We start from the raw sequence: 22,273 nt of genomic DNA, 5'->3' as shown, positions 1-22,273 counted from the left end.
AAAATCCTAATTCTAGACATAAGGTTTAGTATCATTATATCTTGATTTGAATCTTTGTAAGGGAACAGAAATGTAATGCAAAACTGATCTATTCAGGGAATTAATTTTACCTGTCTTGGATTATTTATATAGCTCTGATATTGAGTCTTTTGGTTGTCCAAGATTTACTTGATTTAGTTTTGTTTCGATTTAGAAGTTGGTTCTCTTGTGATACATAAAAGCTACTAAAAAGTAAATTGTCTCTGATGTTTCACGTATCATTTATTAGATTAGTTACCCTCTACTTAATATTATCTAAAACATCTTCATCAAGTGTAGTTCATATTTGTGTAACTATCAATATTTATTAAAAGAAACTATATTTTTATATATAAAGTATAATCACGTTGATATACTGGTTCACTGAAGTTGAGCAATGTTGAGCCTGGTCAGTACCAAATGAGTGACCCTATAGGAGGACGTCAACACCTCCCTGCAAGAGTTGCAAAAACCTAATTTTATCATGCAACTGGTGTCCATTTGTGAGTTTCGTTTTCCCATGAAACTTCTTCCTTTGAAGGAAGCTGGTTTAATCCGTTTGGGGTTAGTGTTGCTTCGGTATGATACGGTATAGTTTATATACATCCATATGCCTTTCTTTCTTTAGGATATTTGGAAAATTGATGTCATAACTTGTTTTATATAAGTAAAGGAGCTTCTTTATGTCATGTTTTTTCTAATAGCACTTCGTTATTAGTCTATTTCTTTGTATGATTTTTATTTTCTGCTGATCGTATTTACCTGTATTTGGTCTGTTCTATTCTGTTGCCAGAAATAAGAAACGCCAACATTTTGCATAATGTCGACGAGGTCTCTTCCATGTTAGCTATCAAAGATGCCTGGCTGATCATGTCACTTGGACCTTTCTTCTGCACCCCATATCTTTAATATTTGTTTGATATATGAGGAGTAAGGGACAAAACTGAAATGCCTCACAGAACACGCATGCATGCATAACCTATCACTTGAGAATACGCCACCATTTATTGAGTGCTGATAGTATAACAGACCGAATTCAGACTTCTCTGACATGCAGAAAAGCTCTGTTATCTTGTCCTCCACCCATGATACGTAACTACTTTCATTATGTCTGTCGTCAAATCATTGCATACATCTAATCCTTTTTGTCGTTCATTTCCTCATCCACATGATCTTTAGTTTGTGTTGATTCATATTTATTTACCTGTATTTGGTCTGTCATATTCTGTTACCTGAAATAAGAAACGCCAACATTTTAGATAATGTTGACTGGGTCACCCATGTTAGCTATTAAATATGACTCAGCCTATCATGACACTCAGACATTTCTTTTGAGTCCCACATCTTTTATATTTGTTTGGTGTCAGTTTTTTCATTGTTTACACAAGTATGCGGCAACACCAGACCCAGGATTATTTCAATTTCTTCCATAGACTCCTGAAACTTTGAACATTTTCTTAAATCAAAATCATGTAATTAATTTTGATCAAAATTGGAATAAGAATTCTAGACCTAAGGCTTAGTATTGTTATATTTTGATTTTAACCTTTACTTGCTTGGTTACTTGTATTGTACTTGAGATAAGAAGGGCCAATATTTTCAGGATGCTGACTGGGTTCCCCATTTTGGTAACCAAAGATTTAGCTGATGATGATGACGTTCAAATCTGTCTTCTGAGCCCTATCTGTTTTATATTTGTTTGGTATCATTTATTTCATGGTTGGTGTAAGTGGCAACACCAGTGCTAGACTTATTTTATCTAATCCTGTCAAACGATAATGTTTATCAATATCTAGAAGCAACAATGTACTTTTACACAGCTTGTTTTAAATATTTACAATATTGATCAATATTTGTTTCAATGGCTTATAATTGAGAAATCTATATACACGTGTAGAACATAATCTTGGTTAGATCATTGATTTTCCAATTATACTACATACAGGGTGACCAAAAAACAAACCAAAAGCTAAATGGAGACCATCTAGAACATATGCTGTAGAACGGAGAAAAAAAAGGGCCAAAGACCCTTGTGTTTTGATGTGATGTTTTGAATATTATAAACTAGTTATGACCAAAGTTTCATACGGGGCCTAATTAGAGTTGGGACCCGTTTTTTTTTGGTCACCCTGTATAACCGATGTGAACCACATTTATATATAAGATTATTGGTACTTGTGCAGTTTATGGATCGTGCTGAAATATTGATATTATTTAGAAAGCCGTTCTTAAAATGGAGAGGTTGGGTTTTAACTATTCTGTACTTTCACCTAACAATTTAATGAACAAAAGATACTGTAAAAAGTTAACTTGAAAATTATATCTAAAAAAGTATGCAAGGTTCATAAACTGCACAAGTACCAGATTATTGTGTAGGAAAAAATAAGTTTCATGCTTTGATATTTAATCATCAAACTCGCATGTTTTTTTTTATCTTCATGACTTGTTCGTTCAACTTTGCTTGATGAACCTGTGTTTGGTCTGGATGACAGCGTTGGGGCAGTTGCGTAACCAGCAACAGGCTTTTGTTACTGTCTCCTGACTTTATTTGCCAAAAGGCTCTGGTAATCTTCACCTTAGCTCGTTATTCGTGTTGTTGTTGTATTTGTGGGTGCCCTTTTTCACTGCGCCCTTCCCCCAAAAAGTTGAGCAGATTGAAGTCTGAGTTGGGAGGTCAGATGAAGTTTGGTCAATGAAGTTCTCTGACAGCCACGCCGGGTCTTGCGGCTGGTATAGCAGGGCATTGGTTTTGCTGTCACACACGTTGCCTACCTGGTTAATCCAGGATTTAACTATGACTCTCACAGTGTGAATGCAGCCATTGGTGTTCAGTGTGAAGGTCTTAGCAAAGTGTGATGAAGGATCTGAACTTTAGTAACAAACTATGGTGTCAGAAAGTGTTTTTCTTACAGATCTTCCCTTATAGTCGAATCCTGAATCTTTGAATTACCTTCTGAGCTTTTCTATCATATTTCTGTTGATGACTGAGAAAGTTTGAAATCTTATTTGTCCTTCAAGTGGAAATTCCAAAAAGAATTTAGTCTTTTCTGTAAATATGAAGGTGCAGATTTTTCATCTTTATCAGTTATTTTGCCAAAAAAAAAAAGAAAAAAAGTTACTGATTTCATAAACACAAAGCTAACAACAAAAGCAAAAAAAACAATATGCATAAATCAGCAATTAAAAATCGTGAACAAATATCATCCGCATTCTGTGTGTGTGTGTGTGTGTGTGTGTGTGTGTATATTTCAAGCCCCTCCCCTCCTTGGGTAGAGCACTATTGTAAAATGATTTGATTTGCTGTTTAATTAGCGGTAATACAAAGTTCTGTTTGTTTGTAAATAAACAAGCAGGTCGAGCACTGTAAAAGCGGTGGGTGGGTGTCTATATGAATGGACATTTGATGAGGTCGTTTACAGGCACTGATCCCATCAACTGGATGATTAGAACTGCTAACTATCAACTGATGATTGTAGGTTCAGTCCCTGGCTAGGGATGAGTGCTAATTTAGCTACACTGATGAACTGTGATACAGCGAAACACAAATGTTTGTTTAAAATAGACATTTGGCGAGATTATTTGTAAGCACCGCTCTCGTAGGTCGATGGGTAGAACTGCCGACTGTCAACGCGATGCTTCTAGATTCAATCCTTGGCTTGGGAGATGTGCTAGTCTAGTGACACTGAGTTGTGATACAACAAAACAGTACTGTATGTCGATGACTACAAATATATTTTAAACCCCCCTTTTTAGGTAGAGCACTGTTGTAAATAATCTCACCCGCTACTTAATTGGCTGAAAAATGCGAGGCTCGCTGTTTGTTTGTAAATAAGTGATTTGAGCACTATAAAAGTGGTGGATGAATGTTTGTTTAAAATAGATATTTGATGAGGTTATTTGTGGGCACCGTTCCCATGTGTCGATCGGTAGTACTGCTGACTCTGACTATCAACGCGATGGTTCTGGGTTCCATCCTCGGCTTGGGAGAGATGGTAGTCTAGCGGCACTGATGATTTGTGATACAACGAAACAGTACTGTATGTCAATGACTACAAATATATATATATATATATATATATATATATGAAGATTATTCCAAAAGTAAAGCCTCCTATTGTTTTAATTAAAAAAATTGAACTATGAAGATGTGAGTGGTATCATTAAAACAAATAACCTTTTGTGTTTCAGAATTTATTTTTCGATATGGTTACCATCATTCTCAATGCACCTTTGCTAGGAATTTAATGATGCATCTCTGGATTCAGTATCTGCAACAGGGAGATGAAACTTTCAATTCATAAATTCCTTAAGTTCAGTCATCATAACAATGCAAATTAAAAAAAAAAAAAAATGGATTCAACCAATGAGATTCACACAATTAAGTTGTCTGAAATTCACACAGATGATTTATTCATAACTAGTGGGGGGTACCTCGTAGATATTATCATTTAGGCGTGATATAAAAAGTTTTAAGTGAGTCGACCGATCGCTTCTTGGAAAAAAGCCTTTCTTGGGCATACACTACAAGCAAACATACATACACACATACATAGACTAGCAGGGGTACCCGACGTTGCCCGGGTGTTCGGAGGTGTGTGTGTGGTTTTGGGTAAATCAAAATTCCGAGGGGAGGGGGTTAAAATTAAAAAAAAAAAAAGGTTTGGTAGGTATATGATGATCGAACCCGAACCCTTGAGGCAAAGTTGGAAATTAAAGTGTGAAAAAAAAACGTGCGACGTTAACCATTGGGCCACCGCGAAATATTAACGGAAACACGTTTGAATTTATTTAACTATTTAGAATTGGCAGGTGCACGTTTTTAATGACTTAATGAGGTGAACTTTGACTGCGGGGTAGCATTTCATTTACTGCGGGAACGTTTTTTTATTTTCCCAGGATGTTGGGGGGAGGGGACCAGCTCCCCGTAAAAAGAGGATTGTCCAAATTGAATACCAATTGTCTGATATAAGGAAAATATTTCCACATTGATCAAATCTAATTGCTTTCGGACATTTCTGGTGATCGCAACCGGAAAAATACCGCCAGAATTAGTGTTGCTTTTATTATACGAAAAAGCCTAATCCACATGCGGCGAGCAAAAAATGGTGAATATTTATCTTCCCAAAGTCGAGCAAATTAATAGACAGGTGGCCTCTGTTAACTCATAAATATTATGATTTATATGTGATATAAAAAGTTTTAAGAAATTGTGAGCCGACCAACCGCTTCTCGGAAAAAAGCCTTTCTTGGACATACACAAAAAGCGTACATACATACATACACACATTTTCGCTTTTATATTTATAGATGACTTGTTTAGAACCAGCCGCAATTTTTGGAAAAACTGCTAATCTCGGTTGGTGCAATTGAATACCACATACAGGGTTTTGTATCAGTTTTTTTTTTTTTTTCTAAATGAATGTCTTAATGAAGACTGAGAGTGCATCTCTCCCAGTGGTTTTAAACACGCCTCCAGATATAAAGGTCCTGGATATAACCTTAAACTATATCCAATGGTGAGACCCCAGCTTGCGGGCTTTGGGGAGTGTGGAGCCACCCTTTAATTTCCATTGCTCCCAGCTTCACTCTGACCTGGAGTGGTAGTACCTGTACGGGTCCCAACTATGAGTTAAATTGAAACCGACTTGAAAAAAAACAAAACAAATAATATATTCTATTAAAAAATATTCTTCAAAATCACTGGATTCGGCATTAAATAACCTGAAAAGGGTTGATATGCCATAAAACAACCAACCAATCCAGATATAAACCTAAAAAATTCTAATCCTCAGCACAGTACATACAGCGCCTAGTATTCCCAAATAGTTTCCCATCTGGTACTGGCCAGGCCTGTCGTTGCTTAACTTTGGTGATCTTTCAAGAACTGGTATGTCAACGTGATTATACTGTATATAGCTCTAGAAAGCTGCTCGGTGTTGCCCAGTCGTAAGATATGCTTAAATATGATGTTTTAATGTAAGCATATGTCGTATTTATTATTATAGAGCCAATTCTCTTGTTTATTGTATTGTACCCAATATATAGTAGTACCTCACCTCCACTCAGTGTGATCCGGTTGTAAAATATACTTAAATATATTTTAATTCATGCAGATTTTGTATTTATTATTATAGATCCATTATTGTGTAGTGATTTCAAAAGTAAAAAAAAAAGACTTGAGTGTCATCAGTTAGAATTGAAACCAAGACATATAGCGTTTCAGCTTTAGTTGTTAAGTTTGAAAAGGTTGCTAGAAATGACGTCATGACGTTAAAATTTGAGACGGCAACAAATTCAGAATTTTAGTATGATGGGGCCAAAGGTGGCTTCGTTGCAGGGTTCTAATCCTTTGACCAGCGTCGATCGATTGTTATCTCCTGCACTGATGATTGCGTAAGCATGAAACACTGGTGTCTTTAGGTAAAAATTAAAAATAATTATTCATAATTTATAATTAATATATATATAAACAATTGCTTTGTATTATCACACACACACTGTTATACTAAAGCTGAGTTAGTGCTTGTTTCTCTAAAGCTTTTTTCCTATTTTTACACAAAATATATATAAAATATCTGTTTTGGGATTGAGTTATATTTAAAAAAAATTCCATTTTAATTGTTTTAATTAGCTGTACTTTACAACTGACTCACCAAATGACTCATACTTAAGTTTCTACCTATCACTCTCACCCTCACTCACTAAATGCTGTTTGTATCCCACCCTGCTCTTAATTTATATAGTATTTATCATATTCACTTCCGTCACTCTCTCTTCCCCGTTTATTAACAGCCGGGTGTGATAAAATATTAAATTGGTATACCTCATCTATAATTATAAATAAAAGGAGATAGCGAGTAGTGATGAGACGATTCCAATATTTTTCCTGATTCCGATACAATTACAGATTCCGTTTAAAATTTCTAGTGCCGATACGATTACTGATTCCGATTCTTTTAAAATATTTCAATATTTTGCTATTTTTTTTTTCTTTATAATATGTGCATATATTTTTTGGAAACATAAAAATACACTTGTGGGAAAGAGGGAGCTATAGATTTTAGTTTTACTGTTAGTTCCAAATACATAATTTATCATTAGTACCAGTAACAAAGACAATTGAAAGAATCGTTTTTAGCATTGGAAAATTGGCACAAATCTTTCTGCTACCGATTCCGATACTCCCCAAAATTTCAATTTGTCCCAACACTAATAATGAGCAGGAAGAGACTAATATTGGATTTTTTTCTTATGTTTTATTGGTCCTGCAAGTTCATTTTTTACTTCATTTAAGGCAATGTACCCCAAGCTCAGTAGGTGACCCAGCAGTTCCCATTTCTTTTTCTCGAGTGTGTGTGTGTACATATATATATATATATATATATATATACTCTTTATACATTTTTTTTGTATTGATATTAATATTAAAAACACTTTTTCTATTTATTTAAAAAGAAAAATACAATTTTGTTAATTTATCTGCAAAAGATTTAGCTAATTTGCATATTCTTTTAAACATTCATTTGAATTAATTTCCTATTAATTTTTTCGTTTTTCCTATGGGATGATCATCTTTGGTTAACTATTACGTGTAATTATATTCACGCAGATATTCTACATGATTTATACTTGCGTAATATTTGCGTAAAAAGCTTATAGTAAACACAAACCTCTTTTCATATATAGTTATGTATGCGTAGATATGTTTGTTTAAAAAATATTGCCTACACAACTCTGTCAGTTTTTGGTCTACAGACATGAAACTTCATATAGGGTATTTGAACCCATACAAAACTTTATATTTGGGCTTTAGCCGGAGAAAATCGGCATGAAAATTAATAAAAATTTGCCAGTGAAGCTTGAACGACGACATTACAAATATGCATGCGTGACGTCATAGCTGTTGGTTCATGTTTTAATTTTTAGCTTTGCAGTTATTAACGCGAAAGGCAAAAGTAAATCATAAGCTAAATGCTTTGGTTTAGATTCTGGGTGGTGGCCCACGTGTCATCTTTTTTTTAAAAACTTTTTAAATGATTACTGTATATTGAGTTCAATATAATATAATAAATACGAAATGTGCATTAATCATATTTAAGTGTATTTTACGACCGGGCAATGCCGAGCGGCCTGCTAGTATATATATATATATATATATATATATATATATATATATATATATATAAATATTAATGGACTCTCCCATCGATTTCAACATATGAGGTTTTACCACAGCAACTGTTGCTCGGAAATTCACACAGATGATTTGTTTATCGTAGTAAAGTCTTTGTGTAGAAATAATTACACTTTTTGGTATTACTGCTAATCTTTATCGGTGCAATGGCTGCCACAAGACAGAGCATAACAGTAGACTGCAGGTTTTTTACATCAGACTTACCTTCTTCTAGATGCATGTCTTAATGAAGACTGGGGGTGCATCCCTGTGAATTAATACGCCCACAGATACCAATCTGGAAATTTCTACGACTCTGTGCAGTGCATACAGTGTCTAGCCTTTCCAAATGGTCACCCATCTGGTACTGGCCAGGCTCATCGTTGCTTAACTTTGGTGATCTGGCGATTGTGATATATATATATACTAGCAAAGATACCCGTGCTTCGCACGGAGCTTTGTTGCGCACTCGGGTACCAAAATCTGTGGGCACCTTTCCAGTAAGTTGATGTTGTAAGAGCAACGATTGCATAAGGTGATTAACATTTTAACTACCTCTTGTAGTGACTGAAATTCAATCAGGAACTTCACAAAACATTTTCATCAAAAAGGAAGGTTACTTGATGTTACATAGTAAATTTTTCATTGAAGTAATTTTCAACTCTTGCTTAAATTTTATCTTGCACATTCAATACTAAAAACTTACCACAATCAGATCATGTCAGTTTTTCCTCATATCCATTTCTCGAACTTTTCACTGAAGAGCCTCAGGGTAAACTACATTTCTGCTGCTTTGATTTGGAGCCAGAATGTAGAGTTTTTCTGAACTTCCTGTCCGGCTGATGGAGACGTAGAACATACCGTGACTGAAGCAGTCTGATGTCAAGTCTACGCCAATGGTGTTAAATGTCTGACCTTGACTTTTGTTTATGCTCATTGCAAAACACACCTTCACAGGAAATTGGAGTCTCCGGAATTTAAATGGAAGTTCTGAGTCCGATGGAACTAAGGGGATCCTTGGCAGTAGAACAGTTTCGCCTTTGTAGGGACCACAGGAAATGGTGGCCTCAAGTACATTGGTGTGCAATCTGGTGATAACACATCTGGTTCCGTTTGTTGTTTTTGGCGGTTCCAAGGATCGAAGAATCATGATTGGCGATCCAATTTTGAGATTTAAAATGTGTGGAGGCATTCCAGATATCTCCAAAGAGTTTAAAAACTCCACAGGGTAGTGAACAGCTTCATATTCATTAGTAGCCGAATCAACTGACTTGTATTGCTTTGTGTCTCCTGGAAATTCATTCATTATTGAATTGTTCAAATGATTCACATTGCTGTTTAATGGCGAAATAATAGCCCTCTCAGCAAGCCAATCCGGTGATTTTCCATTGTTTTGCAGGTCTGGGTACACTTTGTCTTTCAGTTGCTTCTGATTACCGACACATTTACCAAGCGCAGTTGGAATCTTAATTGTGTCAGGTGAAGAAGTGATAGGAAACTGACCATTACCGATTTGGAGAAGCAATTTTGAGAAGTCTGCTGTAGCTGTGTTATCAGAGATATAGGCTCTCATATTAGTAGTCAGTCTCTTCACTATAACGTGCCTCCAGAGATAGGATTGTTTCAAACTTGCATTGACAATGTTAGCCCTTGTGCGATTTTTAACCACTGGGAGGATTTGACGGAAATCACCGCAAAATAAGGTTGGAATGCCACCCATGGGATTCTTGTTTCCTGTGATGTCTTGCAGTGTTCGGTCAATTGCTTCATAAGCACTCTTGTGCGTCATTGGAGCTTCGTCTACAATGATTGCAGAGGTGTCTCTAATTACATTTGCCAAGGCTGAGTTACCAGTAATTTTGCAAACTGGCTGATCCATTCGATGAGTATCCAAGGGTACTTTAAAAGTGCTGTGAAGAGTGCGGCCACCTTGTAGTAGAGTAGCAGCAATGCCACTGGATGCTGTTGCAAGCACAATCTTTCTCATGGATCTAATCTTTGCAAGGATCAAATTGATTACAAAAGTCTTGCCCGTACCACCTGGAGCATCAAGAAACATCATGTTTTTGTTCATTTCACCTTGTGCTTCCAACATTGCCATGAATGAATTGTAAACTTCTCTTTGAGAATCGGTCAGTTTTTCTTGCATATTTTTTGCTTGTAGGGAAAGTTCTTCAAGATTATAAGTAACTTCACGTTGATACTCTCTCGCGAGTCTTTCATCTCTCCCTTGCGTTGGTGCAGGTAATCCATAGCTTGCCAATGGTTGACCGCACATAAGGAGAACTTTTTCTTCAATTAGACAAAGAGTTTTATTGTAGATGTCCTCATTAAAATCTGCTTCTGGATTGTTAACTTCTTGCCTGTATCTGTGAAGAATGTCTTCAGATATTACATCACGAAAAGCCATCCAGATCTCAAGAGGATTTCTTGGCTCACAGGCTGTTAAAATTATCACAAATAGGCTTTGCAAATTTGAAGGTGATTGAGTGGCACTTGCCTCTCCTACTGCTTGATGCAAGTGATGGTCATTTTCTAGAAGGCCTCGAGCAAGGCACGCTGCTCTGTATGTTTCAAACACCTGACCATTGTATGCTCGCAAATTTTGAAATGAAGTTGGACCAGCAACCTCATTGAGCAACAGGCGTAAGAAATAACACTCCCCTGCTTTTGGACTAATCGTGTAGATTCTCCCAATGCATGGTGCCTTCCATACATCATCATTTTCAGCACCTTCAACTTGTACCCCACGCATTCTTCTCATCCATTTCTTTGTCGATTTGTTCCAAGTGTAAAACTCAGGGACTTCTACGTATTTGAGACCCCTTGCAAAGTCATCCTCATGGCAGAGTTGAAAAAATGGTGTCAAAGTTGTGGCAGGCGGTGGACCTTGGGCTCGTTCCAGAGCAGTATCAGCTGAGAACATGACATTCTGCCCATTTTCAAGATGAACAGAAAGTTGTACAATTGGGGGGAAATGTTCATGGATGGGATGTTCCAATATCCTCCAGGCCGCCTCTGAACTGCCGACATACCTTGCATTCTGGAACTGCTGGATCTCATCCACAATGTGACTTTGTACTTGGCCTTGTTGGTTAGCTGCTCCATCAGTTCTTTGTAGTTCAAACACTGCTTGATCACATCCTTTATTCACGTATTTGAGGACATATTTGATGCTTTGGATCGAGCTGCAAATTTCTACGTTAATGTGAGCGTTGAACTGCTGAAGGAGGACCTTGTTGTACGGAACAATCCACTGGTTTGTTATTTCTTGATTAACATACCGACCATTTCTCTTCATCCTTATTGTACCAGTCTGGCTTCCATCTTCTGGTTTTCTTCGCCTGTACTTGGGGTAAGAGTCTTGGCCTTGCTCGGTACACTGAAGAAATTCTTTTGGGTATTTTTTGGAACATTTGTTGTCAATCGTACATGGACAATTTGGATTAAATGGTCCACAAGGTCCATGCACCATATGTGCCATCACTTTAGCATGAAGATCAGGATCTTCCTCTTTGTCAGGGATCTCTGCAGATATGCAGAGATCCATTTTTTCTGGTAGAAGTTTGTCCTCTGGGGCCTGCCAGGTGAGGATGTGTGCATGCGGCAGTCCTCTTTTTTGATATTCAATACTGTACAGGAAAGCCCTCAACCTGCCAAATCCTCCCTTTTTAATAAATTCAAGTAACTTTTTTAGCTTCTGCCTGAAAACCCTGGCAACAATATCTGGACGATCCTGAGGGTCTTGCCCTTGAAGACAATTTTCTGTAATTTCTGTCCACTTTGGATTTGTTGTGAATGTGATGAAGAGGTCGGCTCGGCCCATTCGCCGAACATATGCCATGGCATCACTTTGACGCTCAAACATGTATCGAGGGCCTCCTGTATAAGTTGCCGGAAGAACAACTCGTTGACCAAACTGTTCTGGATTCCCATCCTCCCTAAGAATTGAATCTCTCAAGTTGCTATAATTGTCAGCTCTCAGGGTCTGTTGCTCACGCCTCAGGAACTGTAAACGTTCTGTTTCAATCTTGCAGTACACATCCACCAGCCATTGTTGAAATAGCCTTCGGTACCAGAGAAAATAGTTTCCAGGCCGAGTCATTAAATGGTACGAATAAAATTGCTGTTGGGTAACTTTTCGCCCATTGGATGCCTTCATGTAGATGTTGTAAGATGGAGAACCATAGGGGTACATTAACGGGTACATTAAAGTATCGTAGAGGGGATGTAGTTCGGAGATCCATTTTAATGTATCATTTCTAAAACGCAAGACAATATCCCGGTTAGCTGTTGGTTCATTCTCCATTAATATTCCAATCTCATACGTTGTTGTTGGAGCATTGAATCGCCGTGGATGTTCTTCTTGCGGCCTTCGGTCTTCCCTTATGACAACTTTATGTTCTACCAAGTGTTCTTCTTCAATCCTCTCCTTTGTTGTTTTCAGCTGACAAATGAAGCTGTTGTTCTCATGTAAAAATTCAGTCAGACTTTGGAGAATGTCTCTATTGAGTCTACTGTCACGTCCCTGATTATGTAGTTCCTCTTCCAGACTATCCAAGAAGTAGACTTGAATAAACTTTGCTGTTTCATCTTCAGGTGGTAAAAGACTCCCAATCTGGTGGCAAACCTGGCCTCGAATTCTAAAAGAAGGATTCCACCCATGTACTGCCACAATTTTGTGACCAAATGATGTCATTGCAAAACAATTGTTATAACTGCGTAGATTTTGCAGAAAATCTTTAGAGATGGGACCATTGCCGGAGAGCAAATCTTGAAGCAACTGAAGCAGTGGTGGAAAGCTATCAAGCACAACTTTGCCAGAAGAACAACAACAACCAGGGGTTTCTCCTTTAAATTTTACAGCTGAGCAATGTTGACATACTTTGTCCATTTTTCCTATATCAGCTGTAGTGAGAGAGTCATTTTTGTTGTAGAGCAATCCTTTTCTATTGCAGTGTTCTATTTCATGGTGTCTCAAAGCAGTCATTCGTTGTCTAGCTGCCTCGTTTTCTGTCAATTGCTGGGGCAAAGTCATACTCTCTCTCCATGCAGCCTCTCGTTGTTGCCCTTGGTATAGGCGAAAGCTTCGTTGGGTTTCCGATTCATTCTGATGTCGTTGAGCCACTCTCAACTGACCTTGTGTACGTCTACTTACCTCATATAATTCATTCGATCGTAATATTGCTTCTCTTTCCAGTGCATATCTTTGCCTTTCTTGAATTTCATCTTGTGATGAATTTAACCGCCTTACAGCATGTCTAGTTCTGTCAGCTTCACGTTGGGTTTCTCTTTCCAAATCTGACAGTCTTGCTCTCCTTTCTCTTTGACGTATCCTGTTAAGTTCTAGACGTCTTTCTCTATCTGAATTGTTTTCATTGGAGCGAACTGCAGCAACTCTTAGTCTATTAGCTTCCAATCTTTCCATTCTTTCTTCCTCACTTTCGTTTCTACTTCGTTTGGGTGGCATAATTTCGGTTTTAAACGGAATTGTTTAACGATATTAATGATTGTAAATTAATTAAGCGTAAAGGAAATGTATACTAACTGAAATGGACGAACTATAAATAATATTTCTGAATAGTACAATTATAAACAATTATATTGTACCTATTTACTATGCCTCCCCACGGGACAGAGTTAGACACCAGGGTCGTTTTTTAACGTGGAGAAAAGGTACAAAAATAAAAATTGTCTCAGTCGTGAAGGATTTCTCCTCCACCGAAAGAGAACAAGAAAATGAAGTGCAGCATCTGAAGAACAGATACTACACTTTGATCTTGACCAAAAGGAATGAATAAAAGCGACCTACGTGTGACTCATTACTTCCGGGTGTAAACGTCACAGTCTAAAAGTAATAATTAAAAAAAAAAAGTAAATGTAAAATAAATGTAATACCAACTTAGGTTAACTAAGTAAACAGTACAATTAAAACAGTTCTATTAAAACAAATAATTACTAAGATCTAGGTAATTGTTAGTCTCATTGTTATGGTTTTAAAGAAAAAAATGTGTAAAAAAAGTTCTGCTTTTGTGAGTACGTGTATTTCTTTTAAATTACATAACCTTTTTATTTTATTATTTATATCTCTTTTAAATTTATATATTTTGTTAGTAAACTGGAAGAAATTCAGTTGAATAAAACCTTGTTCGTGTTCTTTACGTTAAACTCATATTTTTATAAAAGGTTCATCCGGTTTAAAGAAAGCACTAAGTTTAAATAAGACTGGAAATAACTAATTCAATATATAAATAGAAAAATGAAATAAATATAAGCTTTAAGTCTTAAGATAGTAATAATCAAAATGTAATAAATTATTTGTAGTTCAAATCTATGATAAGACAGGCTTTCGAAATAGGCTCGACCAGAAAGATTAAATTGGAACGAAATTATAATCTCCGTGCCATTTTCAAAACAACCCCACAAAAGTAACGGTATCCTGCAGTTGGTTAAAATGATAACGTTGGTTGTAAGAAAAATGTAAAAGAAAATGCGCTTATCTGTTTATTTTGACCTGTTTTATTTAATTAAAAAAAAATTGGCTATAACTGGAAGAGAGCGTTATGTTTTGGGGGTTGTTTAAAAAATAGAATGGAAATAAAGTTAGTTCCGTTTTAATTGTGTTTAATTGCGGCAAGCGCTAACAAAATCGAAAACTCACTGTTTACATTCGAAATGTTAACTTTTATAGGTTTACAGGTTTGCTGACAAGGCTGGGGGTGTTTAATACAATTATTTTACTAAATTGATTTTTTTCATTTAAAAATAAAATTATTTCTTTTTTAATAAAGTTTTATTTTAAAATATTTGTTTTTGTTTATTTATATAAAATTACGATAGTTGAATTGTATTCTTTCAATAATATTGGCAAGTAAAATATAAAAGATTAAAACGGAACGAAATTGAAATTTCCATTACATTTTCAATACAATCCCAAAACATAAAGCTTTGCTCGCCAATGAATTGTTTTGATAATATACGTAAAGTGAAATAAATCGAATATAAAATTAAATGAAAATATATTAAATAATTAAATGTTAAATAGATTTTGTAAATAGTACAGTTGAAATGATTAGAATATTTCCAATATGTAATAAGGTGGAGGTAATTAGTTAAAGAGATTTAATATAATGTGATATGCAAATGAGCATAAGTCATTCGATATGGGGGTGGTTTGTAGACTAGTATATAAAGAAATTAGGCATAGATTCTTATGTCTCCTATAACAGAAACATCCTAAAATGGGTTCTAATGTTTCTCTACCAGGAGAGATCTTACCTCCTTTATATTTCGTTGATGATGGAGAGCTGTACACACAGACAGAAACACACGAACCCTATTACTTTATAAAAATATAGAAGATATATGTGTGTGTGTGTATTTATTATAATTCTATATCAGGGAGTAGATACTTAATTGAAAGGCTATAAAAAGCATAAAAATAAAAATTGTCCTTACGGATATTAAGATGAGAGAAAATAAAAGACCCAGATAAATGGATTGATCAGAGGCCTTGTTTATCCTCCCCCAGACCAACCCCACCCCTATTCTATGCCAAGATTCTATTTTTGTAAATGATATATAAGAAAATGTTTTTGTATCTTGAGTTTTCGGGGGAAATTCTTGTCTTGAAGACGTAATCTCCCCAATAACGGGTGATTACAGAAACATGTATGCACATATGTAGCCATCAATGTTTGTTGAAATAAATTTAATATACCTGCTCTGTTAACTCATTGAGCACTTTTTGGTCGACACATGTTGTTTCAGTGGATGTACTTCTAGGAAACTAAACTATACTACCATAATATATATATATATATATATATATATATATATATATATGATCTTCCTTCCACCTTTACTTATATTAACCTTGTCTCTTTTAAATCCAATTTTTCAAAAGAACAAATATATTTATGCACCATGACATTATCTCACATAAACCAAAGCAGCCTGCCTTTCGACATTTTAACGTTACCTAATGTGTCAATAAAAAAAAATGGTTGGCTTCATGTGGGTGGAGGTGGGTTGGAGGTTAACGAAACCCTCTCGAATTTCATATACCACGTGTAAATTTATTAAAAAAAAAAAAAAATCAATTCATTTATTTACATTTCTTATTGTTCGTTTGTGTTGATTAACCGACCCTCACCCCCCTCCCTCCCACAACTGCAAAAAAGTCAGCTACCATTTTTTATTTTTTGTTCGATCACGAGAGGAGGTGACAATAAGAATAGCTTATTATCTATGTATTTAGTGATGCGATGTCTACTCTACCTGTGGCTAATAATATCAACACATTCGTCACACACACCCACCCACACACTAATATTAACATTTATCTTACATTCCACCATATCTTTAACTCTCTCTCTCTCCTTGTATTTTTATACATGATTGCAGCTAGTGGCCTATTTAACCTAGTTTGTCATTATTCGCCCCCCAGTAGCCAATCAAAACATTTGTACTTGATGCCATTTGCCTGGAGTAGCCAATCAAAGTGTTTGTTCTGGGTGTCATTTTGACTGCACACCATGCTGCTACTGGCTACATCTGTTTCTATGGAAACTGCAACTAATAAAAGATATGTAGTTTTTCACCCTTTCATATTTCAGGGGGATGGGGAAGGAAGTGGGAGTGGGGGAGATGTTTCCTCGGTTTTTGATTTGATATCAATAAAAAAAAGAAAAGAAAAGAAAAGGAAAGAATTTGGTTTCGTATGGCACAATGGAAATATTTAAGAGAAGATTAATTGGATATAATTTAAAGATATTTTTTTTCTTTTTTGGACTTTATTATTATTATTATTATTATTATTATTATTATTATTATTATTATTATTATTATTATTATTATTATTATTATTATTAATATCTAATTTCACAAGAAATGAGTAATTTATTAATCTTAGGATGATTGTTTTCTGTCAGTGAGAAATGCGAACTCTGACCTTAGACTCCACCACAACCACACAAATAACTGGAAGACTACCTGTCCCAGGATGGGTAAAATTAATTTCCCAAACAGAAGTTTTGCTTCAATTTTATGTCCCCTTTACAAAGATTAATATATATATAGTGCTACTAAACCTTATGTCTAGAATCCTTATTACAATCTTGATCAACATTCATTACATGATTTTAACTCGAGAAGCTGTCTAAAATTCATGGATTAAGGGATCTTAAGAATACAGTGGAAATGCATGGAATCTTGTTTAATTTGTTGCTAATGACTTTGGATCAAATTTAATGCCAATCCGAAATATTTGAATTCAAAAAGATGTGTCCATATTACGTCCTTAAAACACCTGAAAATACTCCAAAGAAACTGGAATTTAGGAAATCTTTAATAATTGATGTGCAATAGCTATATTTCGATTATATTATAAACATATACAGGATAATCACGTTGACACACCGGTTCTAGTTAGATCATCAAAGTTAAGCAATGTCGAGCCTGGTCAGTATTAAAATGGGAATTCCAGGTGCTGTATGTGCTCTCCGCTTATCTCAGCATTGTTTCCAGTCGTCCTGGACTTCTCTTTGCTACTGGACTCAAACAGTGCCGATTCAGGAGAAATGTGGTTGGGATTGCGCAAGTTTTGCCTCACAATTACACATGGAGTTACCCTTACAGGAAGTGTCCATTGTCTCTTGAGACTGAATGGAGGCATCGATCGATATTTCAAATTTCACAAAAAAATGAGAAATATCTAAATTTTAAGGAAGTGCCTCAAACCACTCGACCTCTTTGCATAAAACTAATCTAAACACGGCCTTTATTATCCACCTAACAGTTGTGTTCCAAAATTCATGATGTTTAATTAGTTTGAGAGTGAATCCTATAGATGCAAATATATTAAACATGTAAATTTTTGAGATAACGATTGATCTTTATTCAGATTACTATTCTCATCTCTGATGTTATTCTTTGTGCAAGCAATACAAGTAATGCAATTTAAAATTAAAACTTCTACCCAGTCATGACTGACAGTATGAGACCAAGTTGCTTCCGTAGATTAAATAAAATGTTTCATTCCAAATTCTGTGCAGATTCCCATGTTTCTCCGTTGTAAGCGTTAGATGGATAAGTGCCACACACACAAAAATAAGTTTCTTCCAACTCCATTTCCACAAACTGAACAGAGGAATTTTCCTCTTTCTGTTAACTCTGTAAATTGATTTTTTTTTTTTTTTTTTTTTTTTTTTTTACAAAGGCGTCACCACATTATCAAGGCCCAGAGGCCACTCAAGGATAAGGGTTAAAGAGTGTACAGTAGAAATTGGTCAATATAGTAATCATTAGTAATGAAAATTTGGTAAATTTAATAACTTATATGGAACGGCTCATCAAGAACTTATTTACTTTAGACTTGAACACAACCATATTGTAGTCAGCCGGAAAGCAGGAAAACGGAAGACAATTCCACAGTATTATTCCCGTTGAGCCTTCAGAAATTGTTGATACTAATGCTGCTGGGGATGCCTTTGTGGGAGGTAAACCTTTTTTTGTTGTTTATTTATTTTCAGTATTTACAAATATTGTCTGTCATATTTCTCCTGTTTTTTTTTTTTTGTTCTACAGATGGTAAAGTGGAAGAATACAGTATTATTCCCGTTGAGCCTTCAGAAATTGTTGATACTAATGCTGCTGGGGATGCCTTTGTGGGAGGTAAACCTTTTTTTGTTGTTTTGTTTAAAACGTTTTTTGTATAGCAGATTAATTAAAGGGTGTTTAACAACAGTTTTTCATGTAAAACTGGCTGGAAAGTTAAAGTTGTTAGGGGAGTGGTGTTACTTTTTTTATCATGATCTGTGGAGTCAAGCCGTCAGTCAAAACAAATTCTTTGTTTTAAAAATTTCTGGAGGTTCTATTTATTTGCTTGCAAAGTTTGACAGAAAGGTTGATTTTTAATATGGAGAAAATCCAGCTCCCACAAAAAAAGGTCTGCATTGGGACAAAAATGATCTCATTCTAGAATTTCTCATTCACTGACAGAGCAGAAAAGATGTAGTAAGGAAACATATACTACACTTTGAATTTTTTTTTTTTTTTTTTTTGCATAAAATATAAAAAAATTATATTTGCAACAAATTAGGCACAAGGCCATCCAAAAATGTTAGAAAAATGGGGGTTGTTGGTCATTCTTTGTCAGAAATGATAAAAAATGTCTATCCTTCAACCAGAATCATCTCATTCACCTTAAATACCACATGTACTGCAGAGGTCATCCTACTTAAGATATCTCCAAATTGCTTTAAAATTTTTTATTTTCATAAATATGGTTATATATATAGAAATTCATTGGATTAAAATGAAAAAATAGCAAAAAAAAAAAAAAAAAACTGTTAGCAAGACCGTCTCAACCTTTCATAAATAATGGATGGTCCACTGTTTTCTGGTTTTAGATCTGAAAACAAGCACATTGATTCAAGCCAAAAGATAAAATTTCCGAAGTATTTAGATTATTAACAGCTACATTTTCATCAATTATAATTAAAGTTTATCAACCAATGTTTTGTTAATCTACTTTATTTTGAACTAAATATTGAAAAAAATCTTTTTTTTAATATAAAGATCAAAAATCTTTTTAATATAAAGATCAAAAATCTTTTTAATATAAAGATCAAAAATCTTTTTTTAATATAAAGATCAAAAATCTTTTTTTAATATAAAGATCAAAAATCTTTTTTTAATATAAAGATCAAAAATCTTTTTTTAATATAAAGATCAAAAATCTTTTTTTAATATAAAGATCAAAAATCTTTTTTTAATATAAAGATCAAAAATCTTTTTTTAATATAAAGATCAAAAATCTTTTTAATATAAAGATCAAAAATCTTTTTTTAATATAAAGATCAAAAATCTTTTTTTAATATAAAGATCAAAAATCTTTTTTTAATATAAAGATCAAAAATCTTTTTTTAATATAAAGATCAAAAATCTTTTTTTAATATAAAGATCAAAAATCTTTTTTTAATATAAAGATCAAAAATCTTTTTTTAATATAAAGATCAAAAATCTTTTTTTAATATAAAGATCAAAAATCTTTTTTTAATATAAAGATCAAAAATCTTTTTTTAATATAAAGATCAAAAATCTTTTTTTAATATAAAGATCAAAAATCTTTTTTTAATATAAAGATCAAAAATCTTTTTTTAATATAAAGATCAAAAATCTTTTTTTAATATAAAGATCAAAAATCTTTTTTTTAATATAAAGATCAAAAATCTTTTTTTTAATATAAAGATCAAAAATCTTTTTTTTAATATAAAGATCAAAAATCTTTTTTTTAATATAAAGATCAAAAATCTTTTTTTTAATATAAAGATCAAAAATCTTTTTTTTAATATAAAGATCAAAAATCTTTTTTTTAATATAAAGATCAAAAATCTTTTTTTTAATATAAAGATCAAAAATCTTTTTTTTAATATAAAGATCAAAAATCTTTTTTTTAATATAAAGATCAAAAATCTTTTTTTTAATATAAAGATCAAAAATCTTTTTTTTAATATAAAGATCAAAAATCTTTTTTTTAATATAAAGATCAAAAATCTTTTTTTTAATATAAAGATCAAAAATCTTTTTTTTAATATAAAGATCAAAAATCTTTTTTTTAATATAAAGATCAAAAATCTTTTTTTTAATATAAAGATCAAAAATCTTTTTTTTAATATAAAGATCAAAAATCTTTTTTTTAATATAAAGATCAAAAATCTTTTTTTTAATATAAAGATCAAAAATCTTTTTTTTAATATAAAGATCAAAAATCTTTTTTTTAATATAAAGATCAAAAATCTTTTTTTTAATATAAAGATCAAAAATCTTTTTTTTTTTTTTTTTTAATATAAAGATCAAAAAGGATATTCCAGGTGAAATCCTTGTCAAATAACAAAGAATTGTAAAAGTGGTAGAATCCAAAGAAGATATTTGGATTGGTTAAAGGTTGAAACATTCAAATGGTATATAGAAGTGGTTCAAAGTAGTTGAAGAAACATCAAAAACATAGCAAATCCAGAGAAAATTCAGAAGGAAAAAAATCCAGAAGAAAAAAATTTGGCTTAGTTGGTGGTTAAACTGTAAACCAAATTCCCAACAGTTTATATAACAATGGTCCAAGTTATTAAGGGTTCATGGGTAAAAATGGGATAAAAATTCCCTAAGAGTGAGTTGGTTCAGTTGTCTTTGAATAAAGTTTACACAGATAAAAAAAATTAATTTTACATGAGAATCAAATGTAAAAGCAAAGATTACTTTCATTGTCCGAAAAATCTCGAATATTGAGCATTTTCATTGGGTTAAGAATGTCCTATAAATATATTTATACCTTCTTTAGGATTTTGTAAACTTGAAATTTTGAACTGTGTGTGTTATATATATATATGTATGATGGACCCTCCTGTCGATTTTGACGTATGAGCTCTACCACAACAACTAAGTTGTTCAGAAATCCACACAGATGATTTGTTTTTATTGGTGAAGAATTTGTGCCATGGTACAACTGCTAATCTTTGTCAGTGCAATGGCTGCCAATAGACAGAGCATACAGTAAACCTCAGGTTTTACATCAGAGTTTTCCTTCTCCTAGATGTATGTGTTAACGAAAACTAGGGGTGCATCTCTCTAAGTGAATTAATGTGCCCCCACATACTAATCTGGAAATTCCTATGTCTGTGCGGTACATACAGTGCCTAGCCTTCCCAAATGGTTACCCATCTGGTACTGGCCAAGCTCACCGTTGCTTAACTTCAGTGATCTGGTAAGAACCAGTATGTCAATGTCTCCAATGTATATATTGTTTAGATAAGCATGAATTATTTCTATTTAAATGACATGAAAAAATATCAAAGGCAAGCTTAAGGTCAAAAGCATGCCTAACTTTGCACTTTATAGTCAACTAGCGAAGGAAAAAAATTTTTTCAACTGAAATCACTTCTCCCTTTCTCTCTCTCTCTCTCTCTCTCTTCCTTTGAAGTTATTCTTATTGAAGAAACTTTATGTAATAAAACCATTGTTTGAAAATATTTTTTGAAAGCTGAGGGAAGTAAATCTGTCTAGTGCATTCAAAGTTAACTCTTT

At 33.8% G+C, this 22,273-nt stretch overlaps 1 protein-coding gene across 1 annotated transcript in view; it reads left to right on the top strand.

Moving 5' to 3' along the window:
* Nucleotides 1–22,273, top strand: part of LOC145252728 (adenosine kinase-like) — a 134,489-nt gene that overhangs the window by 106,659 nt on the left and 5,557 nt on the right. The window contains exon 10 of the mRNA XM_080112582.1: nt 18,779–18,865. Within this exon, the coding sequence (XP_079968708.1) occupies nt 18,779–18,865 (87 nt within the window). The remainder of the gene's footprint in view (nt 1–18,778; nt 18,866–22,273) is intronic.

This window comes from Euprymna scolopes, chromosome 29 (genome assembly GCF_053919585.1).
Source record: "Euprymna scolopes isolate OS-2025 chromosome 29, ASM5391958v1, whole genome shotgun sequence".
NCBI classification, from domain to species: domain Eukaryota; kingdom Metazoa; phylum Mollusca; class Cephalopoda; order Sepiida; family Sepiolidae; genus Euprymna; species Euprymna scolopes.
This window is presented reverse-complemented; position numbering and strand designations above follow the sequence as displayed.